This window comes from Pempheris klunzingeri, chromosome 22, assembly GCF_042242105.1.
Source record: "Pempheris klunzingeri isolate RE-2024b chromosome 22, fPemKlu1.hap1, whole genome shotgun sequence".
Classification (NCBI taxonomy): Eukaryota; Metazoa; Chordata; class Actinopteri; order Acropomatiformes; family Pempheridae; genus Pempheris; species Pempheris klunzingeri.
In genome coordinates, this window is record NC_092033.1 from 17,302,937 (window position 1) to 17,323,479 (window position 20,543).

Consider the following 20,543-nt stretch of genomic DNA (forward strand, 5'->3'; position numbering starts at 1 on the left):
GCAGACATTCAGCGGACATGAGACATGATGATGGAGAGGAAGAGGAGGAGAGAGAATAGAGAGGAGCCCAGTGCATCATGGGAGTCCCCCGGCAGTCTAAGCCTATAGCAGCATAACTAGGGGCTGGTCTAAGGCCTGATCCAGCCCTAAACTATATGCCTTGTCAAAAAGGAAGGTTTTTAGTCTACTCTTAACTGTAGAGAGGGTTTCTGCCCCCCGAATCCAGACTGGAAGAGGTTCCACAGGAGAGGAGCCTGATAGCTGAAAGCTCTGGCTCCAACACTACTTTTGGAGACTTTAGGAACCACCAGTAGGCCTGCATTCTGGGAGCACAGTGCTCTAGTGGGGTAGTACGGTACTATGAGCTCTTTAAGATATGATGGAGCCTGACCATTAAGAGCCTTGTAAGTGAGGAGAAGGATTTTAAACTCTATTCTAGATTTTACTGGAAGCCAGTGAAGAGAAGCCAGTACAGGAGAAATGTGGTCTCTTCTCTTAGTTCTCATCAGAACACAAGCAGCAGCACTCTGGACCAGCTGGAGAGTCTTTAAGGACTTATTGGAGCAGCCTGGTGATAAGGAGTTACAATAGTCCAACCTAGAAGTGACAAATGCATGGACTCATTTTTCTGCATCATCAGTGGATATGATGGGCCTGATTTTAGTAATATTACGTAGATGGAAAAAGGCAGTTCTAGAAATCTGTTTTATGTGGGAGTTAAAGGACAAATCCTGATCAAATAAGACTCCCAGATTCCTCACAGTGGAGCTGGAGGCCAAAGTAATGTCATCCAGAGCAGTTATGTTGGTAGAAAAGCTGTCTCTGAGGTGTTTGGGGCCAAGCAGAATAACTTTGCTGTTATAAAGTTGCTGCTCATCCAGGACTTTATGTCCTTAAGGCAGACTTGAAGTTTAGCCAACTGATTGGATTCATCTGGCTTTATTGATAAATATAATTGTGTATCATCTGCATAACAGTTGAAATTAATGTGTGCTTCCTGATAATATAACCCAGAGGAAGCATATATAAGATAAAGAGTATCGGTCCAAGCACTGAACCTTGTGGAACTCCATGTCTAACCTTAGTGTGGACAGAGGATTTGTTGTTAATATGTACAAACTGAAATCGATCTAATAGATAAGACTTAAACCAGTTTACTGCAGTTCCTTTTATACCAATGAACTGTTCCAGTCTCTGTAACAGGATGTGTTACAGGATGGTGTCGAAAGCAGCACTCAGGTCTAACAAGACCAGGACAGAGAGAAGTCCTCTGTCTGATGCCATAAGGAGGTCGTTTGTAACCTTCACCAGTGCTGTCTCTGTGCTGTGGTTCGCTCTAAAACCTGACTGAAAATCCTCAAATAGACTATTAGAGTTTCTCCAGGATCTTGGAGAGAAAGGGAAGGTTGGATATAGGTCTATCGTTAGCTAATACACCTGAATCAAGAGTAGGCTTTTTCAGGAGAGGTTTGATTACTGCTACTTTAAAGGACTGTGGTACGTAGCCTGTTAGTAAAGACTGATGTTAGTACCTGTACTAACATGAAAGAAGAAGAAAGGTCGGGCCTCATGCACAGTGCTGCAGTGAGGGCACAGGGAGTTCACATGCACAGAGTATGATCCGGCACGAGAGGAGGGGGGGGCATGACCAGAGGCATAGCCTTTTTAACAATGCTGGAAATCAGAGCATGTAAGAAGACATAGAGCAACAAACTCAGAAATAAACTCAGGGCTAAATACGTCCGCTAACAGTGGCTCACCGTTTTACAGATGCATAATGATGTTAGAGGGAATGTTCATCTGATGGTTACCTTGGTCTGAGTTACATAAGATCATCGTGCCTCATCTGAATGATTCAATCACTGCTGCAGAGAGGGCACATGGAATTCACATAGGCACAGACAGTTTTACAAAACACACAGACAAACAAGGATAAATGATGTCTGTGGACAAACAACTAAATACAAATTGATTCAAATCATTTTTACCGTGCCTGTCCATCTATCCTCAGTGTTTAAAATGTAGGAGTTGTGCGCCTTTTTGGAAGAAATTCCAGATCAAAATGTAAATCAAGTTATTTCAGCGAAAGAAGCTGAAAATGAACGTCTGATGTCTGGTGAGATACTATTAAGAAAAACCTTCATTCCACGTATATTATGCTTCAGTTCCATTCATTCTCAAATTTTTAAATCCAGAAGTTTTGTGTCTGTATCCACACATGCATCTGCATCTACAGCGAAAAGCAAAAAAGGTCCATTCATTTGCTATTTGGTGACAAAAAAATGGGTTCAAACCACGTTGATCGACATGTCCACATATACAAAGTGTGCATAATGTAAAAGTTTGTATGCGCGAGCTTGAGGAAAGACATTTTCTCAGTGTCAAAAATCAGTAGGGACGGGATCTCAAAAGAAACATTTATCACCTGGAGATAAACTAGAGAAACCCAAACCATGTTACTCTTTATCCTTTACTATTCTCAGTCTATACAATGGGAAAAGTTGTATCTGCGAGCCTCTGGGATGAAATTTCAACTCAAAGAAGGAAAGGTCAAAATGATCTAACCGGAAAAATGTGATTCAAACCATCTCATCCTGCATTTCCATCTATTCTGTGTATGTATAGCTACTCAACTATGACAAAAAAGTGCATTAGGTCATAGTACAGACTGTAATACAGACTGTAGCGATGCAGCTGCCTTAGTTTAGTTCAGTTGATGGACTGGAGGAGGATGTGCTCCTTTTAGACTCTATAGTGCAGTCCAGAGAGTGTAGGAGGAACCCACATCTCATCGTGTGCTGTCTATCATAATGACGGAGAAACAAGATCAATCAGAAATGTGTCACTTTGAAGTTGAAAGTAGAATAAAATGTTCCCATGAGACCACACAACAAGGAAGAGAGGCACGACCCATGTCGCATTCAGGGTCTGTAGGAAAAATGACCCAACTTCCTGTCAGAAATGACTCTTCACTCTGGCTTTCCACTGATGTGTGCAACCAGAACATACAGAGAACTTGTGCCTATTTTCTTCATGTTAGATGCTATTCTGTCATTCTTTTTTCTAGTGTTTTATGTAAATATGCAAATGCAGTGTCTGTGAAAGGAAGTTTTAGAGTTGATTGCGATATTCTGTTGAAACGGGTACAATACACCATGTCAGGGCCCTACTGACAAAAGATGAGTGTATGTCAGTAAGCAGAAAATTGGAGTTGAGTAACTGTGCCAGAGGGAACTGTCGTGGCCTCGGCATTTCTAAGATTTTGAATAAAGCCCTGCATAGAGATGAATATTTGCCTCTTGTTTCACGGTTTTGCTGGATACTTGATTCTGATTGAATTTCAGCATGCTATGGTCTGTTGTTGTGGACAGGTGGTTGGATTGAGGCACAGGGCGAGAGGGTGGTTATGGTTAGGGCAATGGGGGTAGGTTTAACAGAGGAGCAGACCAGGGTAGATGTGCTGTAAGAGCAGAGCGCCCTGGCTGGGACCCTGGAAGCAGACATGACGAGAACACAGACTCGCTGCTGCACCTTCAGTTGGGAAAAATGAACGTATTTTTATATTTCATTTTTGCGACAAAAGCTCTGAAATTACGTCTACAGAAATCACTCTACATTCCAAGGCGACGCGAAGGCAGCTTACTGTAAACAGAGCAGGTGATTTGCATAAAGAGCAGGAAGTTTTCCGCGCAGCAGCAGCAGCGTCACGTTCGCCCACACCTTGTGTTTCCCCTTACTGTAGAAACTCTGTCTGAAGTGTTTTCTAATGGCTGAACGCATGGACTTCACAGACTGGGACTGACTGGGTGATAGTACTTCTTTAAAAATGCTTGTTAACCGCGCGGTGCTGTGGCTGCTGTGTGTGCCGCTGTCGTCCGCGCTGAGGATCCTAACCGTCCCTCCTCTCAACTGCTCTCAACAGGTAAGCCTCATTATTACAGAGCTGTAATTAGTAGAGCAGCTTTGTCCTGATATGTGTTATCAATACGGCACAAAAAAGTGAAAATTAAAACTAAAGCTGCTAGTTAGTGTTGTGTAGTGTCGAAAATCACGGTTTGACAGCTTTTGTATAACTTTATTAACTTTATTAATCAGGCAGGCAGACAGACCACCATTTTGGAAATGTTGTCCTAGGAAAAAGAAATTGACACTGGGTCACATGACTGCACCAGGAAGTGTAGCAGCTGTCACTGAGAGAAGTTCTGGAGTTAAATTCAAGGATGAAGACATTTCCAGAACATTTAAACGGTCTTATGGGTTAATTCAAAAACTAGGCTGTCACTATATGAGAGATATGACAGCCAGTACTCAGGAGAAGCAAAAGTAGAAATATTAGTGTATCATTTGTTACAAGAAAGAATCTGTTACAAGTAGAAGTCCTAAGTCCTGCATTCAAAATATTATTGAAGCAAAAGCATATAAAATGTACTTTATAGGCCTCTGCCCATCACTGGTAAATAGTCATTAAGTGTCATATTGGTATAGAACAGGTGTGTCAAACATACGGCCCGCGGACCTAAACCGGCCCGCCAGAGTGTCCGATCCGGCCCCACGGGATGACTTTACAGTGTAAAAATTACAGAGAAGACAAATTTCAGGTCGTTCAGAATGTTTTGTAAAAAGTGAATCTGAGCGTGAACATTTTCTGAATGTACTTTTTTTTTGCACTATAACTAAGAGAAACATTTGGAGTTGTCGTTATTTAAAGGTTATCATGCTGTGATTTTACTGGTCCGGCCCACTTGAGATCAAATTGGGCCGTGTGTGGCCCCTGAACTAAAATGAGTTTGACACCCCTGGTATGGAATATGAAGTGTTATTCTGTTTCATCACTAACAAATGCACTTAAGAGCATTTTAATGCTGTAGTTTGGAGACCGTTTAAGAAGCTTTGTATACTATCAATCAATCAATCAATCAATCTTTATTTATATAGCGCCAATTCACAACAGCGTTATCTCAAGACTCTTTCCATAAAGAGCAGGTCTAGACCAAACTCTTTAATTAGAGAGAGACCCAACGATTCAGGGATTCAACATTAAGGATTCAAGAATCCCCACATGAGCAGCATCAGATATTATATTGAGCTACAGTGGCAGTGGCACTCCCCTTTAACAGGAAGAAACCTGGAACAGACCCAGGCTCAATGTGGGCGGCAGTTCAGGAGAAATATGGTCTCTTGTCTTAGTTCTTGTCAGAACACGAGCAGCAGCGCTCTGAACCAACTGGAGAGTCTTTAAGTACTTATTGGGGCAGCCTGATAATAAGGAGTTACAATAGAAGTGACAAATGCATGGACTAATTTTTCTGCATCATCTGTGGATATGATGGGCCTGATTTTAGCAATATTATGTAGATGGAAAAAGGCAAAATCTTGATCAAATAAGACTCCCAGATTCCTCACAATGGAGCTGGAGGCCAGAGTAATGTCATCCAGAGCAGTTATGTTGGTAGAAAAGCTGTCTCTAAGGTGTCTGGGGCCAAGCAAAATAACTTCAGTTTTATCTGAACTTAGCAGCAGAAAGTTGCTGCTCATCCAGGACTTTATCATCTGCATAACAGTGGAAATTAATGGAGTGCTTCCTGATAATATAACCCAGAGGAAGCATATATAAGATAAATAGTATCGGTCCAAACACTGAACCTTGTGGAACTCCATGTCTAACCTTAGTGTGGACAGAGGACTCGTTGTTAACATGTACAAACTGAAATCGATCTAATAGATAAGACTTAAACCAGCTTAGTGCAGTTCCTTTTATACCAATGAACTGTTCCAGTCTCTGTAACAGGATGTGATGGTCAATGGTGTCAAAAGCAGCACTCAGGTCTAACAAGACCAGGACAGAGAGAAGTCCTCTACTACTGGGTAGATCGATAGAATCGCACTACATCATATAATACAGACACAACATGCTTTATATGTGAAAAGTAACTAGTAACTGTAGCTGTCAAATTAATGTAAAAAGTACAAGATGTCCTTCTGAGTTCTCGTGGAGTAGACGTAGAAAGTGGCATAGAGTGGAAATACTCAAGTAAAGTACAAGTATGTCAAAACTGTACTAAGAAACGGTACCTGAGTAAATGTACTTACTTACATTCCACCAGTGAGGGCAGCATATTGATGCAAACATTAGAGACGACAGTGTAAAGTAGCCACACATTTTAGACATGAAGTGTGGAAAATAGATTTCAAGCATCCTATTACTGCCACCCTGTCAACAAATATTCTCAATTTGTTGTCATGAAAAGGACATGTTCATCTTCGGAGACCTTTTAATGAATAGAAGAAGAGGATGGTTTTTAGGTCATTTCTCTGTCCATCCACAGACATTTTAAAATGTCCTTTGTCTACACATTTAGGATTTATATATGTGTAAAAGCACAATGATTTGATCAGTAGTAACAATATATGTACAGCACCACAAAAGCAAGCCTGTGACCGGGGGATTTTTGCCTGCGGTCTTCAAAAAAGTTCCGTGTGGAAAATCAGAGCCGCAATCCCATAGCGTGAAGTAGGCACAAGCCTCACATCCCACATTCACATTCACATCTTCAGGCTGCAGCCGACAGTAACATAACACACGGCCTATCATTTGGGAAAATCTTCAATGTCGAATCACAGACAGTGACATAAAAGTTAGCTGGTTAGCAAGCTATCCTTGTCTTTTAACAATTGTGAAATTACATTTGCAGATTGTCAACCATACACAGTGTTACTGACATTTCAGTCTCATTAGTATAACGTTGGCTTTACTACTCATAGCTGAGCCCAAAGTATAGCGGAATAGAAATAACTATGGAAAGCCCAACAGTTCAAATGCACCTGATTTGACCACAACAACGTGCAAACACGTTACCATCATATTTTTCTACATGCTGACAATGTTGATAATGTGTGATCTCAGACTGGACGTTTGACCACTTGTCCAGTTTTAATCTTGATGAAATTGTACAATAATGGCAGGTTGTCTTATGTAGGTGATTGGGACATGAAAACCTGTTAATTAATGGATGACGCAGATGCAGATGCAGATGCAGTGGCAAATGGACACTTAGTTGTTCATTATCCCTAACTTAATTTCTCTGAAATAGACTTGGATTTTTTTCTATTGCTGTTTTGTATAGCACCTTGTGTAGTTGGTAAAACGCTGGCAAATCTGTCAAGTTTACATTTGTAAGATTGAATACTTGAACTGTCATTTCTAATCTTCTTCTTTTTTCCCGGCCACAGGGTTTGAGGTGTACAGTCAGCATAAGTGAGTCATTTCACTCCTACTCCCACTGTTGCCATGTCTCATCTGCTCTAGCGTTATATGCCTCAGAGATGACAGATTTGAGTTCTGAAGGATTATGATATCACACATTAAGTCACCACAATTTGGCGCATACTGTCTTTATCTTCACATTTTAACATTTATATTGTACAAACTTTCAGAACTACTGTGTTCCACCCCAAACTAGCTCAGTGTTATGGAACTGTGGAATACTTACTTGCATTTAATTTCAGTAAACAAACAAGGCAAGCTGCAAATACATGAATTGTGTGTGTGTGTGTGTGTGTGTGTGTGTGTGTGTGTGTGTGTGTGTGTGTGTGTGTGTGTGTGTGTGTGTGTGTGTGTGTGTGTGTGTGTGTGTGTGTGTGTGTGTGTGTGTGTGTGTGTGTGTGTGTGTGTGTGTGTGTGTGTGTGTGTGTGTGTGTGTGTGTGTGTAGGTAATTGCATGGACAGTAGATGGCTGCATGTGCATGAGTACACTCCGAGCAGTCCAGAGGAGCTGCGGGTTTCCGTGGAGACCAGGAAGGATGACACAGGGCACCTCCAGCCTGTGCTGGTTGCTAACTGGAAGATAAAGGATGATGGTGAGTCACTCTTATGCAAAGAAATGCGTTCTCAAGTATTGCACTTTGAGGTTTGTACCTCCAAATTTACCTCCTATTATTATTATTCCATAAAAATAGATGCAAGAAGGAGCACGTTAGGAAAATCATGGTGTAATGATTTCTGAATTTCCAATGATGACTTACGTGACTTAAGATGAACTTTCCGTGTGTAGTTTGAACAGGAAGTAGCAGTGAGGCAGAAAGTGACTTCTGCTGCTTTGCTTCGCAGGCAGTATTTCGTACCTGAATGCCACTGAGATTCATGTTCTGGTGACGCCCACCAACCAGAACCTCTGTGTTCGATACTCTTTCAAAGACAAACTCCCAATGAGAAGCCCATCAGGGGAAAAGGTGGGTGGCTCACAACTTACTTAGTGTATAGTGTCATATCTGCAGGATGAAGCAGCTTATATGATACCACTGAAGGACTGCTGACTGTTGCTGCTTAAAGATAAATTTTTAAACCTATTTTGACACATTTTGGTGTCTTGATGATTTGTAGGTACAAAAGGCTTTGGGATTGGTCCAGTAGATCACCCCAGACGTCCCAGTACAAACAATAGATTTACCTCACACAACTTAGAACAAAGGTTCCTTTAGATCCAGCAATAGGAACAGCATGAGTCAGCAGAGTGGAATTCCCCAATAGACAGTGTTATTTGTTGTTTTCAGTGGTCGTTCTGGGCTGACATGCTCGTGTTGGATCCTGGTCAGACGTACCACATCTCTGTCTTCAACATTCCCAAACCAGAGCTGAACCACAGCCACTATGATGTCAGCATCGATATCACTGTTCTTGGTGAGTTGAAGTTAAAACCAGCATTTAGATTGGTTATTGTTCTTAATGAAGCAAGTGAAACTGTATCTTTGTGGTCTGTGATTTTGGTTTACCCAGGTTGTCAAGCTCCCGCAATGCGGAAGACCCAGTTTTGCATAGAGAGAGGTGAGTCCTTGATAGTATGAAGTCCAGTAAGAGTGTATAAATCATATAAACCATTATTCTGCCATTAATCCCGTGTTGTCTTCTTACTGTAGGAAGTCTGTGGCACCCTAACATCAGTGTGGCTCAGGTGACTGCAGCCAGTGGAAGATCTGCGTTGGCTGTCAGCTTCAGTCCCTACAGATTCTGTGAGGAGTACATGGTTATTGTCAGTTGCTCCGGTACCCAGGATGTCGAGCACACATACAAGGTAAGGTCATGGCATGCCGGACATTTAAATGTGTTTGCATTTGAAGAGTAGTTGAGCAGTAGGCTTTCAGAAGATTACTGCATTTCCTTTTTTTCTTGACGTGACCCAGAACATTACTGTCGCTGCCCATTAAGACATCCTGTGTTTTGAGCCTTAGCCTAGTTTCTACCCTGTTTTTTTAGCACAGGAAACCGTGCAGCCTCTCTCTCTGTGCAGGGCTTTTTTTTGCAAATCACTTGAATGTACATATTTCCACAGTCAAAGACACATTTTAAGACTCACACCTTGTCGCATCTTTGTAAATATTTTTCCAAGTTGCAACACTGTAGAGTTCACATTAGACATGGACTTTATTGAATGTATTCAAACTCGAGTGTGAGTAATTCACACCAAATAAGAACACTGTCACTCAGCACTCACCACAAGACCCCAATATTATAAGAGTAGCATTCCTCCTTTAAAGAATACGCAGTACATAGCGTGTGGTTGAGTGAGTGAGTGAGAGAGAGAGAGAGAGAGTGGCAGAGAGTGATGGTGAATGTGAGCAAAGCCTGAAAGGTTAGCAGTAAAGTTGGCAGTATTTAATTTAATTTTATTCAGGGCTACACTCAGGGACATAAGCCTCAGAGACTTAATGATGCCACTGGTAACTGTTTTGCCTCCTAAAAGAAATAAGATAAATCCTACTCACTATTCAAGTCAACAAGTGTCCTGATATGTGTCATTCTAGCGACCTCTTTCGGTTCAGTACTCTTTAATGCTGTGCCTCCATGATGACACTATGTGCATGAAAAAACTCTTGTCTCCAGGGAAATCAGACGATCCTGAATGTAGCATTCAGCCTCGATAAATGGCCGAGGTCCTGCTGCCAGTTTGATGTTCAGGTAAATCTTCTCAAATCTATTCTGCTGATTGATTCAGTATATTACTGAACTATATTACTCACCTCTGCATTATCTATAATGACATTTGATGCATGTTTAATGTACAGCAGTGTAATTTGACCTTCATGTTGGAGTTATTCGCGGCTTTATTCTTCACTGCAGATCAAACCTGTTTGCCCACAATGTGGCCAGGACTGTAGCCGTCGAAAGACGACTCTGGATATTTGTGGTATGTTGGCAGATATCAATATTATGGCCAAGTAGGCTAGTGACTGGATGCTCTTTCTTGTGATCACTGGACAAAGCCATAAGGGGTTACACACATGGGACCAACCGTTATATAGAGAGCTCTTATCAAAAACTACGATTCCCTAGAGCTGCACCATGCAATTTGACACAAATCAGCACCACAGTTGTAGTTCTCAGTCAAGCTGGTTTTGTGATTTCATAAAACCACAAACTGGCAGCTCCACCTGTTGCCCCATGGAAGTAATGGGAATGAAAACAGATAATGCTCCACCCATGCCACAAACTCAGTTCTCCACATTCTGAACCTCATTGATCCCCTCTGTGTTGGCAGTGAAATCAATCAACCAACTAACCAACCAGTCAGTCAGTCAGTCAGTCAGTCAGTCAGTCAGTCAGTCAGTCAGTCAGTCAGTCAGTCAGTCAGTCAGTCAGTCAGTCAGTCAGTCAGTCAGTCAGACTCTTTCCATAAAGAGCAGGTCTAGACCAAACTCTTTAATTAGAGAGAGACCCAACGATTCAGGAATTCAACATTAAGGATTCAAGAATCCCCACATGAGCATCATCAGATATTAGATTAGGAAACAGTGGCAGGAAGAACTCCCCTTTAACAGGAAGAAACCTGGAACAGACCCAGGCTCAGAGGGAGGGGGGCTTTCTGTCAGGGTCCGTGTTGGGTGGAGGTTGGACAGAGAGGGAGGGGACTATAATTTACATATGTACAATATGGAAGGCAGGTATTTTGGCAGTTTGTCAATGTGTAGACACCATTCGTGTTTTCATCAAGATAGAAATCCTAATCTTCTGTTGCGATGTATTTTATATATTAGGCCAAATGTGGTTTTGCCAAAAGTAGAAAAGCAGCGTACGTAGATATCAGAACACTGCAGTTAATAAGAGGCCATAAATCATAGTCATAATCATAGTTTACTGTGTAAAAACAGCAACACCATGACCTGTGTTTTGATTTCCACAGTAAAGCCAACAGATGCCCCCGATGTCCCTCCGAACACATTTGTCCATCTGGGAGTGCCGTTTATTTGTGTGGTGATGGCAGTTATTGCCTATGTCCTCTGCAGGAAACCAAGTTAGTCACATTACATTTTCAGTTTTGTATCTGTTAAGTTTTAACTTCCGAATCCATCAGATTTTATTGAGAAACTTTGCTTTGAAATTACTGAGAATTTGCCAATGATATCTTATTAGTGCTCTTGTGTACTTTTTCAGGAAAAACTGGTGTTCCTGTAGCACCTGAGGGGGGTAAAAAGCCATGGCAACAGCAGCTTAAACCACCTCCCAAAGTGCTGGTCATCTACTCCCAGGACCACCACTTCTACAGGGACATAGTACTGAAGCTCTGTGCCTTCCTCCAGGCCAAGTGTGGCACCAAGGTGCTGGTAGACCTGCTGGACTCCACCTCGGTCGGCATGGTGGGTCGCCTTCGCTGGCTCGAGTGGCAACGACAGCAGCTTAAAAATCGTTCGGACAAAATACTGGTGCTGTGCTCGCGGGGCGTCCAGGCAAAGTGGAGGGCCATGTGCGGCCAAGGTCGGGTGACACTGAAGGAAGACGTTCTCTCCACTACTGACGACATGCTGACTCCCTTTCTCAACCTCTTCCTACCAGACATGCACCACGCAGGCATGCTGGGCAAGTACATGGTGGCCTACTTTGATGACATCAGCAGTGAACAAGATGTGCCATCCGTCTTTGACATTGCAGTTAAATACAAGCTGATGAAGCATTTCGAAGAGCTGTACTTCCGCATCCTAGACATTGAGAAGTATCAGCCAGGTCAGGTCAATCACATTGAGGGCATTGGTGTGGATGAATATTTCAATTGTCCGTCAGGTAGAGCCCTGAAGAATGCCATCGAAACCTTTGAGGCCTACCAGTTGGAAAATCCTGATTGGTTCGAGAGGGAGTGCGTGGATGGCGAGGAGGAGCTCATGACAAACCTGCCCACTGACAATCTCCCTCCAGTCCTGGAGTGCATTCCCCTAATCAGAGATGGGCTTCCTGTCTGCATCCACGAGGTTGAAATCAATGAAAAAAGCAACAGCGGCCATGTCCTTACGCCTGAACTCAACACAGAGCACAGGCTGTTGTCAGTGGTGGATCTTACACCAGCAGCGAACCCTGAGTTCAAACACCAGTATCCGTCACACCTGGGTGAAGAGTCGACAGGTGGCCTGCATCTTCACAGCCCCCGTACAGAATCAATCTACGTAGTTGAGTCTGTACTGAACAAGCCAACAGGCCCGAGACAGACCTGGCTGTCCCTCAAGGAGGAACCTTTGGGTCAAATTCCCACTGAAGACGAGGAAGACGATTCCCTACTGCCTATAACTCAATTCTCCGTGCCTTTGCATTGCCAAAGCTCGGCCCTACAGAGCTCCCTTTACTCCAACCCTCCAGAGTCCACAAATGTCAACGTGGAGAGTGAATGTTTCCCCCCATCTGAAATCAGCCTCTCTCAGCCCGTGGAGATGGAGGAGTACGAGGTTCTGGAGCCCAGTGGGAAGGGTCAGAGCAGTGGATCCGATCAAGGGTACATCTCCAAAATGTCCTCACAGCATGAACCCCACGCAGAGGAGGATCCCCTGGTGGCTCTGAGGAGGCTGCAGGAGGAGCTATTACAGCAGCACCTCAGTTACTCCGACATGGACCCTGAAGGAAACTGATGCTCGCAGTCAGCCACCAGCGGTAAAAAGAGAACTAGACTTTCACTGGTTTTAAGCAACATTACCTGAACGTAGGAGGGTGTAAAAGGTCTAAACAGTGTATGAGGACAACACAACGTGAAAACACGTTAGCAGGACAGAAGTACTGCTGTGGCCAAGTGTGGCTCTTGTATGTGGAATAACCAGCATTTGTTGATGACTGTCTGAAACACAGCAATTCATATTCTGTATTATTGACATGTTTTTTGTTTTTTACCAAGTTTTTTTATTGGGATATCTGCATCACATGCATCTTTTGTGCAGTACATGTAACCCATTTTTATTTTAGTATAATAACACATCACACACCCCAAATACCCTAAATGACAATGACAATATCAAAAGTAGTAAAGAAAGGAAACAAACAAACAAAGAGAAAGGGGGGGAAAAAAAGTCAGATAATTCCAAAGAAGGAACAGAATGCATGAAGGACAAGTCTTGTCAAAATTATCAGCACAACCTCTAATGCTGTGCTTAATCTTTTCTAAATAAAGGAAGGACATAAGGTCTTTTAGACAAGAATTACAAGATGGAGGTTTACGATCCTTCCAATGAAGTAAAATGCGCCTGAGGGCCACAAGTGAGGCAAAAGCAATAATATTTCTCTCCCTAGCAGAAAAGCAAGCAAATTTCTCAGGAACACCAAAACTAGAGATTAGGGGACTGGGAACCACAGGTGGACCAAAGACTTTTGATATTGTATCATAGAAAGAGGACCAAAATAATACTGACGTGTTTTTTGATCAAAAAAGACAAATCAACATGATCACACCTTCATAGAACAAAGATTTAAGACACTGTGACTAGTACAATGCACATCATGTGCATTTTTTCAGAGGGTTGTGAGTGTTGTCTGATTGGTAGCTTGGATTGGATCCACCAAGATCTGGCTGGAAAATGCTTGACCTGCTCTAATAGAGATGTTGGACCTCTTGAATGGACGAGGAAACGATGGAAGCATTTGCACTGATTGCTGATTATCAATCAGGCAAAGCAACAACTGCCCAGGACCCCAGATCATCAACAGCACGGAAAACTCCACATAACTAAAACATAATCTAACCTGAAAGTATCTTTTGCATTCTTACATTATTGAAAAAAAAAAAGGTGAAAGCTTCACCAAACTGGAAGAAGTATTCTGTGAATGAGGATATTTTAGAACTAATATTCTGTCTGTGTATTCCTGTGATGATTATATTTCCTCTACAGTTAAACCAGGGATCTAAGGGCACTTATATCTGAAGCAGGGTCAGTCATTCTCCTCTGTTGTAGAATGATTCATAATAAATTAAAGCTGCAAGCAGCGTTAGAGGGCCCTCGCACCTTCGTGCACGTCGGCTTCATGCAACCCTTCCATGCTAAGCTCAGAGTTTTCATGTATTTCGGACAGTGCATCAAGGAGTTACACGTCACTTCCTGTGTCCCCTATGTGGCGCTAGAGAACAGCCACTAATCACCTGTATCACCTGTCCTGTATTTCAGTATATGAAGTGTTGACTACACCGTGAAAAGTTCATGCAAATCAAATGATGATTGGCACAAAAGTCTTACTTCCTGTTGCCACTAGGTGGCGCAATGACTGTGGTCACTAACTGGCACGTAGGTGTCTTCAGGCCGGGAGTCTTATTAATCATGACAAGTTTGGAGCAGATTGGATAATGTCCACTGAAGATACAACAATTTCCTGTTTCATGACGAACACGGCGTTGCCACAGTGACGTTTGGTGAAACCTCAAGAGCTTCATAAGTGAGCATCATCCACATCCTGGGGATGTTTGGACTGAATTTGAAGTGGCTGTAACTAACCTGCTGGGATGGACACTCAGAGAAGAGAAGGTATCACCTCCTGTGGCGCAGTGAGTGGAGTTCAACATTGTTCAACTGTGTCATTTCTTTTCAAAGTGCCAGATGTCTCCACAGAGCCGTGGCTCAGGGCAGACGGGCTCTGGATCGTGTGCTGCTGCAAAACTGGCCAGATGAGGCTCCCTGGACAGAAAAGAGCACAACGGGCAGGTTAACACACTTCACACTGTTTTTATTCATCCCAAATGATCAACACGTCATTGAATGACTCATGAAAAGTAAAGATATATAAAGATATAATAAATGAAAAGAAAAACAGTGAAAAAGAGAAAACGAGTGGAGGAACGTTGATAAACCGTTACTCCTACAGGACACAAGGGGGCGCTGTGTCTTCAAAAATGCTAAACACCTGAACCCAAACTTCTACCTGCACTGTGGAATGAACTCGTTTCTCGGATCGAGGAAATGACCAGTGTTGCCAACTCCCCAGTGAGGAAAGTAGCTGTTGGCTGTCCACATCTCAGCCCAGAAGCCCACACCACTGCTGGACAATCTTGTCTACCTCTGCAGGAGAGTAGCCAAGGAGCTTGGCTAGTTTTTCTCTTTCTCCCAGGCTCTTATTGTGCTTTAGAGTTTCCTCTACATTGAAAACTGACATGTACTGCAATGCTTCAGTGTTGTCCTGCAGTCTCACCCTCAGCTCATCAGAGAGGGAGATGGTGAAGGCTACACACCGCTTTCTCACACTGTTCTTCCCCTCAGACGCAAGGTGGAGCTCAGCTGCCTTTGACTCAAGAAGGTAACCAATGTACGGTTTGGGACTTTTGGACAACATTTGAGGATCACTGTAGATGGACTAGGGGGCAGCATGGTGGTGCTGTGGTTAACACTGTTGCCTCACAGCAAGAAGGTTCCAGGTTCAAATCCCAGTTTGAACCTGGAATCTTTCTGTGTGGAGTTTTGCATGCTAGCGTGGGTTCTCTCTCTCTCCGGGTACTCCGGCTTCCTCCCACAATCCAAAAGACATGCAAGCTGGGTTAATTGATAACTCTAACTTGGCCGTAGGTGTGAGTGTTTGTCTGTCTCTGTATGTGGCCCTGTGATTGGCTGGCGACCAGTTCAGTTGGGACTGGCTCCAGCTCCCCCACCACCCTGACGGATAAGCAGTATAGATAATGGATGGATGGATGGATGTACATGGAGTATAAAACCATGTAGCAGTGTTCACTGGACTTGGTGAATGTGAAACACACTTTAAGCACCTCCCACTGGTCCAAAATGTGTGAAACCTCTGGTTCAATGGAGAGCCAACGTGTGGCACACACCTTGGTTATCTGGAAGGGTTTCTCCCCACAGTTGATTCAATTCAATTCAATTCAATTCAATTCAATTTTATTTGTATAGCCCAATATCACAACAGAGTGTCTCATAGTGCTTTACAAAGTTCACTGAAATAAACAAGTGTAAGCGAACAAACAATCTAATAAAGAGTCCAGCAGTCGATGAGGCCAATGGATCAGTCCGAGGCATCACCTGCCCTTTATGACCCTCCTTCTTTGGGAAGGAAAAACTCAAAAAACCCAGTGGGAAAAGAGAAACCTCCGGGAGCACCACAGTGAAGGAGAGATCCAGCTCCCAAGGACGGACAGGCTGGAGCCTTGGACAGACGCACATCCATTGGCTGGTGGAGAACCACATCAGCGGGGCCAGGACCAGGATCCTTAGGAACCAGGGAACCACATCAGCAGAACCAGGACCAGGATCCACAGGAACCAGAGAACCACACCAGCGGGACCGGGACCAGGATCCACAGGAACCAGAGAACCACATGCTCTCATATGTGGCTTTGTAGGCCTCCCTGTGCTTTGGAGTCTCCCGTACCAAGTGCTCCACACTACGGGGGGGGGTGTCATTGGAAGCATGACTTACAGCGAGCTGCAGAGAGTGACACACACAGCGAGTAAGAACCAGATCTTTGAGGCCACACTCCTCCTTCAGCACTTTATGGAGCCCATTGTTAGTCCCCGTCATGACGGAGGCATCGTCGGTCCCTGTCCCCAGGAGTTTGTCATTTTTAAGACAACACTTCTCCAGGAAAGCCACAACAGACATCTCCTCCCTCCAACTCAACAAGCCCCAGAAATGTGTTTGGTGTCACTAAAGCACCTCATCACCCCCCCAGGTACTTAGAAACACCTCCATCTGTGGACTCATGGAGGAGGAGGAGGCTGAAACGCTGCTCACCCACATCTGGACCAACGTTTAGAGAAAGTCTGGTGCTAGAACACCATGAATCATTTCTGTGCACTTTGTCCTGAGCATTTAGAAGTGAGGAGCAGCAGTGTGGCCACATGGGCGGCTGTGGATCAGTGGTAGAGTGGGTCGTCCCTCAACGTGAAGGTCGGGGGTTCGATCCCCAGCTCCTATGGGCCAACATGACAGTGTGGAACAGTGTTCAGCATTAGCAGTGGCTTCTGTCAGTGTTTTCCTCATTAATGGCAGCTTGATTTGGGTGGAACTGTTAAAAGGCTTTGTCTTTTCACTATGTTTTTGAGTTGTCGTGTGTTTTTTTATATCACAAAGTTTGGCGTAGAAATCAATAAACGGCTTCAACCAGCCTTTGAGTTCAGGGTTTGATTCCAGCTCCTTTCTCTGTTTCTGAGCGTCCACTTTAGACTGAGACATGATGAGCCAGCTAGCTAGATTAGCTTCTGTCACAGAGAGGCTCACACACAGTGGACCAGGTGAGTTAGTGACTGAGGCTGTGTGGCTCAAATGCACTGATTTATTTTAGAGTGACAGTGAACATTCACATTTCCATCCCGCTCTGTAAGCCAGGGAGGGATCAGTGGCGGTTCTGCGCGTGCGCGATTCATGAGCAGCGTGCACGCGGCTGCGCGAGGCTCCTGTGAGAGCTTTGGGAGGGGGCGGGGCTAACGGCAACACCTGTTGCTGGTTGAGGACAGTGACTGCAGAGTGATCAGAGTCTCCAAAATACCAGAAAAGTCTCTAAAACACTAGAAAAGTCTCAAATAACACCAGAAAAAGTCGCCAGATTTAACGAGAAAGTCACCAAGTTCGCAACACCGGAAATGAAGTCAGGACACTTCCGCATCAGTAGATGACGTCGGAGCCTGAGCGGATTGTTTGGCACGTTTTTTGCAGCTCGTTTTTCTGCTTCAAAAAGATGTTTGGAGGAGGAGACGAAAACTTCATGAAGACGCGGAGTTGGCTTTAGTTAATGAGGTCAGTCTGAGGCTGAATGGCCGAACACAAACACAAACACATGGTGGTCAGAAGCTAGCTAATTAGCTAACGCTAGCTAATTAGCTAACGCTAGCTAACCATGGTAATGTAAACAGCTGCTACATTTTAATAATAATAATAATAATCCTTTATTGATCCCCATGGAGGAAATTCAGGTGTTGCAACAGCCCAATGTACAACATTAAAGTACAAAATTAAATAGCAGCAGGTGTGAGAAAAGTGCAGATGTGAAGCCATGATGTGTTGCTGTGTGGTAGAATAGTAGAATATGGGATGGATAAATATGTGCAAGTACAGTACTACCATCAACCATAACTACTGCTATAGTAGTAATAATAACATACTATATGACACTAATAATAATAGTGATATTGGCAGTTCCAATAACAGCCATATGAATGATAGTTCAAGGTGACATAATAATAAAGTTGACAACAATGATAATGATGCTAAAATCTAATAGTCTGGTTGATAGGTAGAATGTTATGTGCATATTCAGTCAGTCCAGTGCAAGAGGTGGGGGATCAGTGAGTGTTGTTTGTTGGATCAGCTTGATGGCAGACTGAGTTCTCCAGTGCTGTGAAACAGTCTGATGGCAGTGGGCACAGATGACCGTCTGAAGCGCTCCGTCTTGGTCCTGGGTGGGATGAGCCACAAAGTGATTCTAGTAGGTGACTTTAATATTCATGTGGACGATGATAACGATGGTGTGAGCACTGCTTTTGTCTCACTATTGGACCCAGTTGGCTTCTCCCAGACTGTAAATGAACCCACTGACTGTTTGAAGCACACTGTTGACCTTGTTCTGGCTTGTAGTGTTGAACTTGAACAGTGAACAGTCTTTCCACATAACTCTATTCTATGGGACCATTCCCTGATAACTGCTGATCTCTTGTTACTGCACTATGGTCTATAGGACAGAGAGGTCCTCACTAGATACTTATCTGACAGTGCTGTTGCCAAATGTAAGGAGGTGATTCCTTCAGTATTTCAGTCAGTGTGTCCCTGTGCTGTGGATGAGTGCTACGCTACTCTTAGTCCCTCCCAAATTGATTATCTGTTTGACAGTGCGGCGGCACCATGGTGTCAGAGCTCCCATGGATGGGGGTGTGTTGAACCTATTGAAAAATAGGTTGCTAACTCCTGGTCCCCCTGTCCTCCAGATGGAGTCACACTGCAGCCAGTCATTTGCTTCATCCCATTCCACACCTCTTCTGTCCCATCTTTTCCTCAATCCTCTCCCTGTATTTGTGTTTTGCCTCTCAGCTTCCCACGTCAACCGAGTGGATGACGTCACTGGCTGTCCTCGCCACCGCAGATGGGGGGATGAAAACAATAACAGGTTGTTTCCAGAAGCAAGCAACACCATCGTTCACGCCTTGGAGAGCAGCAGCCCCGGTTGGATGTCCATAGTACCCCGACGCCTCGAGCACATTCCCATGAGAGCAGATGAGGAGAGCACCGTGTGAAACTGATGACGTGCAGAACAAGGTGAGGCCCTCAGGGAGCTATTTTAGCATCTTGTTTATTTTTTATTTCTACTAATTCTGACTTGATATATAGATAGTCCTCAGACGGAGGTGTTCACTGAGCTTAGAGGGTCACAGAGTGTCATCTGGAGGTTGTAACAGTGATACAGAGACTGGAAGAGTCCCAGAAAGGAGAGGAGTGGACGTCCTTTGGCCACATCCCAATTTATTCAGACAGTGGTGGTTTACCCACTACTGTTGTTAGATTTTCTTTTGAATAGTTTGAGCTGAAGAAATGACCATTGCATGCTTCTACTTAAATGCCCTACTTTCATGATATAATATCACTGTAGCATTCATTTTGTACATTTTCCATAAATGTCACCTGAAAATCCCTAACTTTTTCAGTAGTGTATAGTCATTTATTGTTTGAGATCCCATGACCTGATGAAGATCAATGATCAATGTTTGTACTGTATGTGTTTAAGTGGTTTTCAGGGTTCATTTCTAAATGAACCCTGAAACCCAGTTAAAGCATCCTCATCAGCTGTTTGATCTTGCTGAGCTCTTCCTCAGGCTGGAGTTTGTACTTCTTGTTTTAAACCTGTTCCTTGTTCTCACTTTTCTCTGGTTCTTCTTGTCAGGACAGAGCAGTGAGGACTTACTTACAGAGAGAAACAGACAAACAATTTCAACAAAACAGCTTTATTTATAAAAAAAAAAAAAAAAAAAAAAAAAAAAAAAAAAACACACAATACAAAGTCAGACAGCACTAACACCTACATCTGCTACTTGTCCACAGGACCTTCTGTTTGGAGCCATGGCTGATTCAGGTCCTCCTGCAGCAACCTCTGTGGAAAAAAAGAACACAAAGACTCAACTTTGAAATTGTTCTCTGCATTTTAAATAAAGTTTCACATCCTGTGTTCATACTTACCGATTCCTCATCTCTTCCCACCACACACACACACCTGCATTCTCCCTGTACAAACAAGACACAATTAACTACTGCAACAACTGATTTCTACCTGGAACTCATCAGAAAAGTGGACCAAAAAAAAGTTACTTTGCTCTGAAGACAAT

The 20,543-nt window shown here is 43.5% G+C and overlaps 1 protein-coding gene across 1 annotated transcript; it reads left to right on the forward strand.

Annotated features, from left to right (window-relative positions):
- Positions 1-3,753: 3,753 nt before the first annotated feature.
- Positions 3,754-13,990, forward strand: il17ra1a (interleukin 17 receptor A1a). The gene is made up of 11 exons (XM_070854000.1): positions 3,754-3,922; positions 7,231-7,255; positions 7,711-7,857; positions 8,108-8,229; positions 8,551-8,677; positions 8,774-8,821; positions 8,914-9,068; positions 9,878-9,952; positions 10,115-10,181; positions 11,175-11,285; positions 11,426-13,990. The coding sequence occupies exons 1-11, from the start codon at positions 3,827-3,829 to the stop codon at positions 12,880-12,882; spliced, it is 2,430 nt and encodes an 809-aa protein (XP_070710101.1). The 5' UTR covers positions 3,754-3,826; the 3' UTR covers positions 12,883-13,990.
- The last annotated feature ends 6,553 nt before the right edge of the window (positions 13,991-20,543 follow it).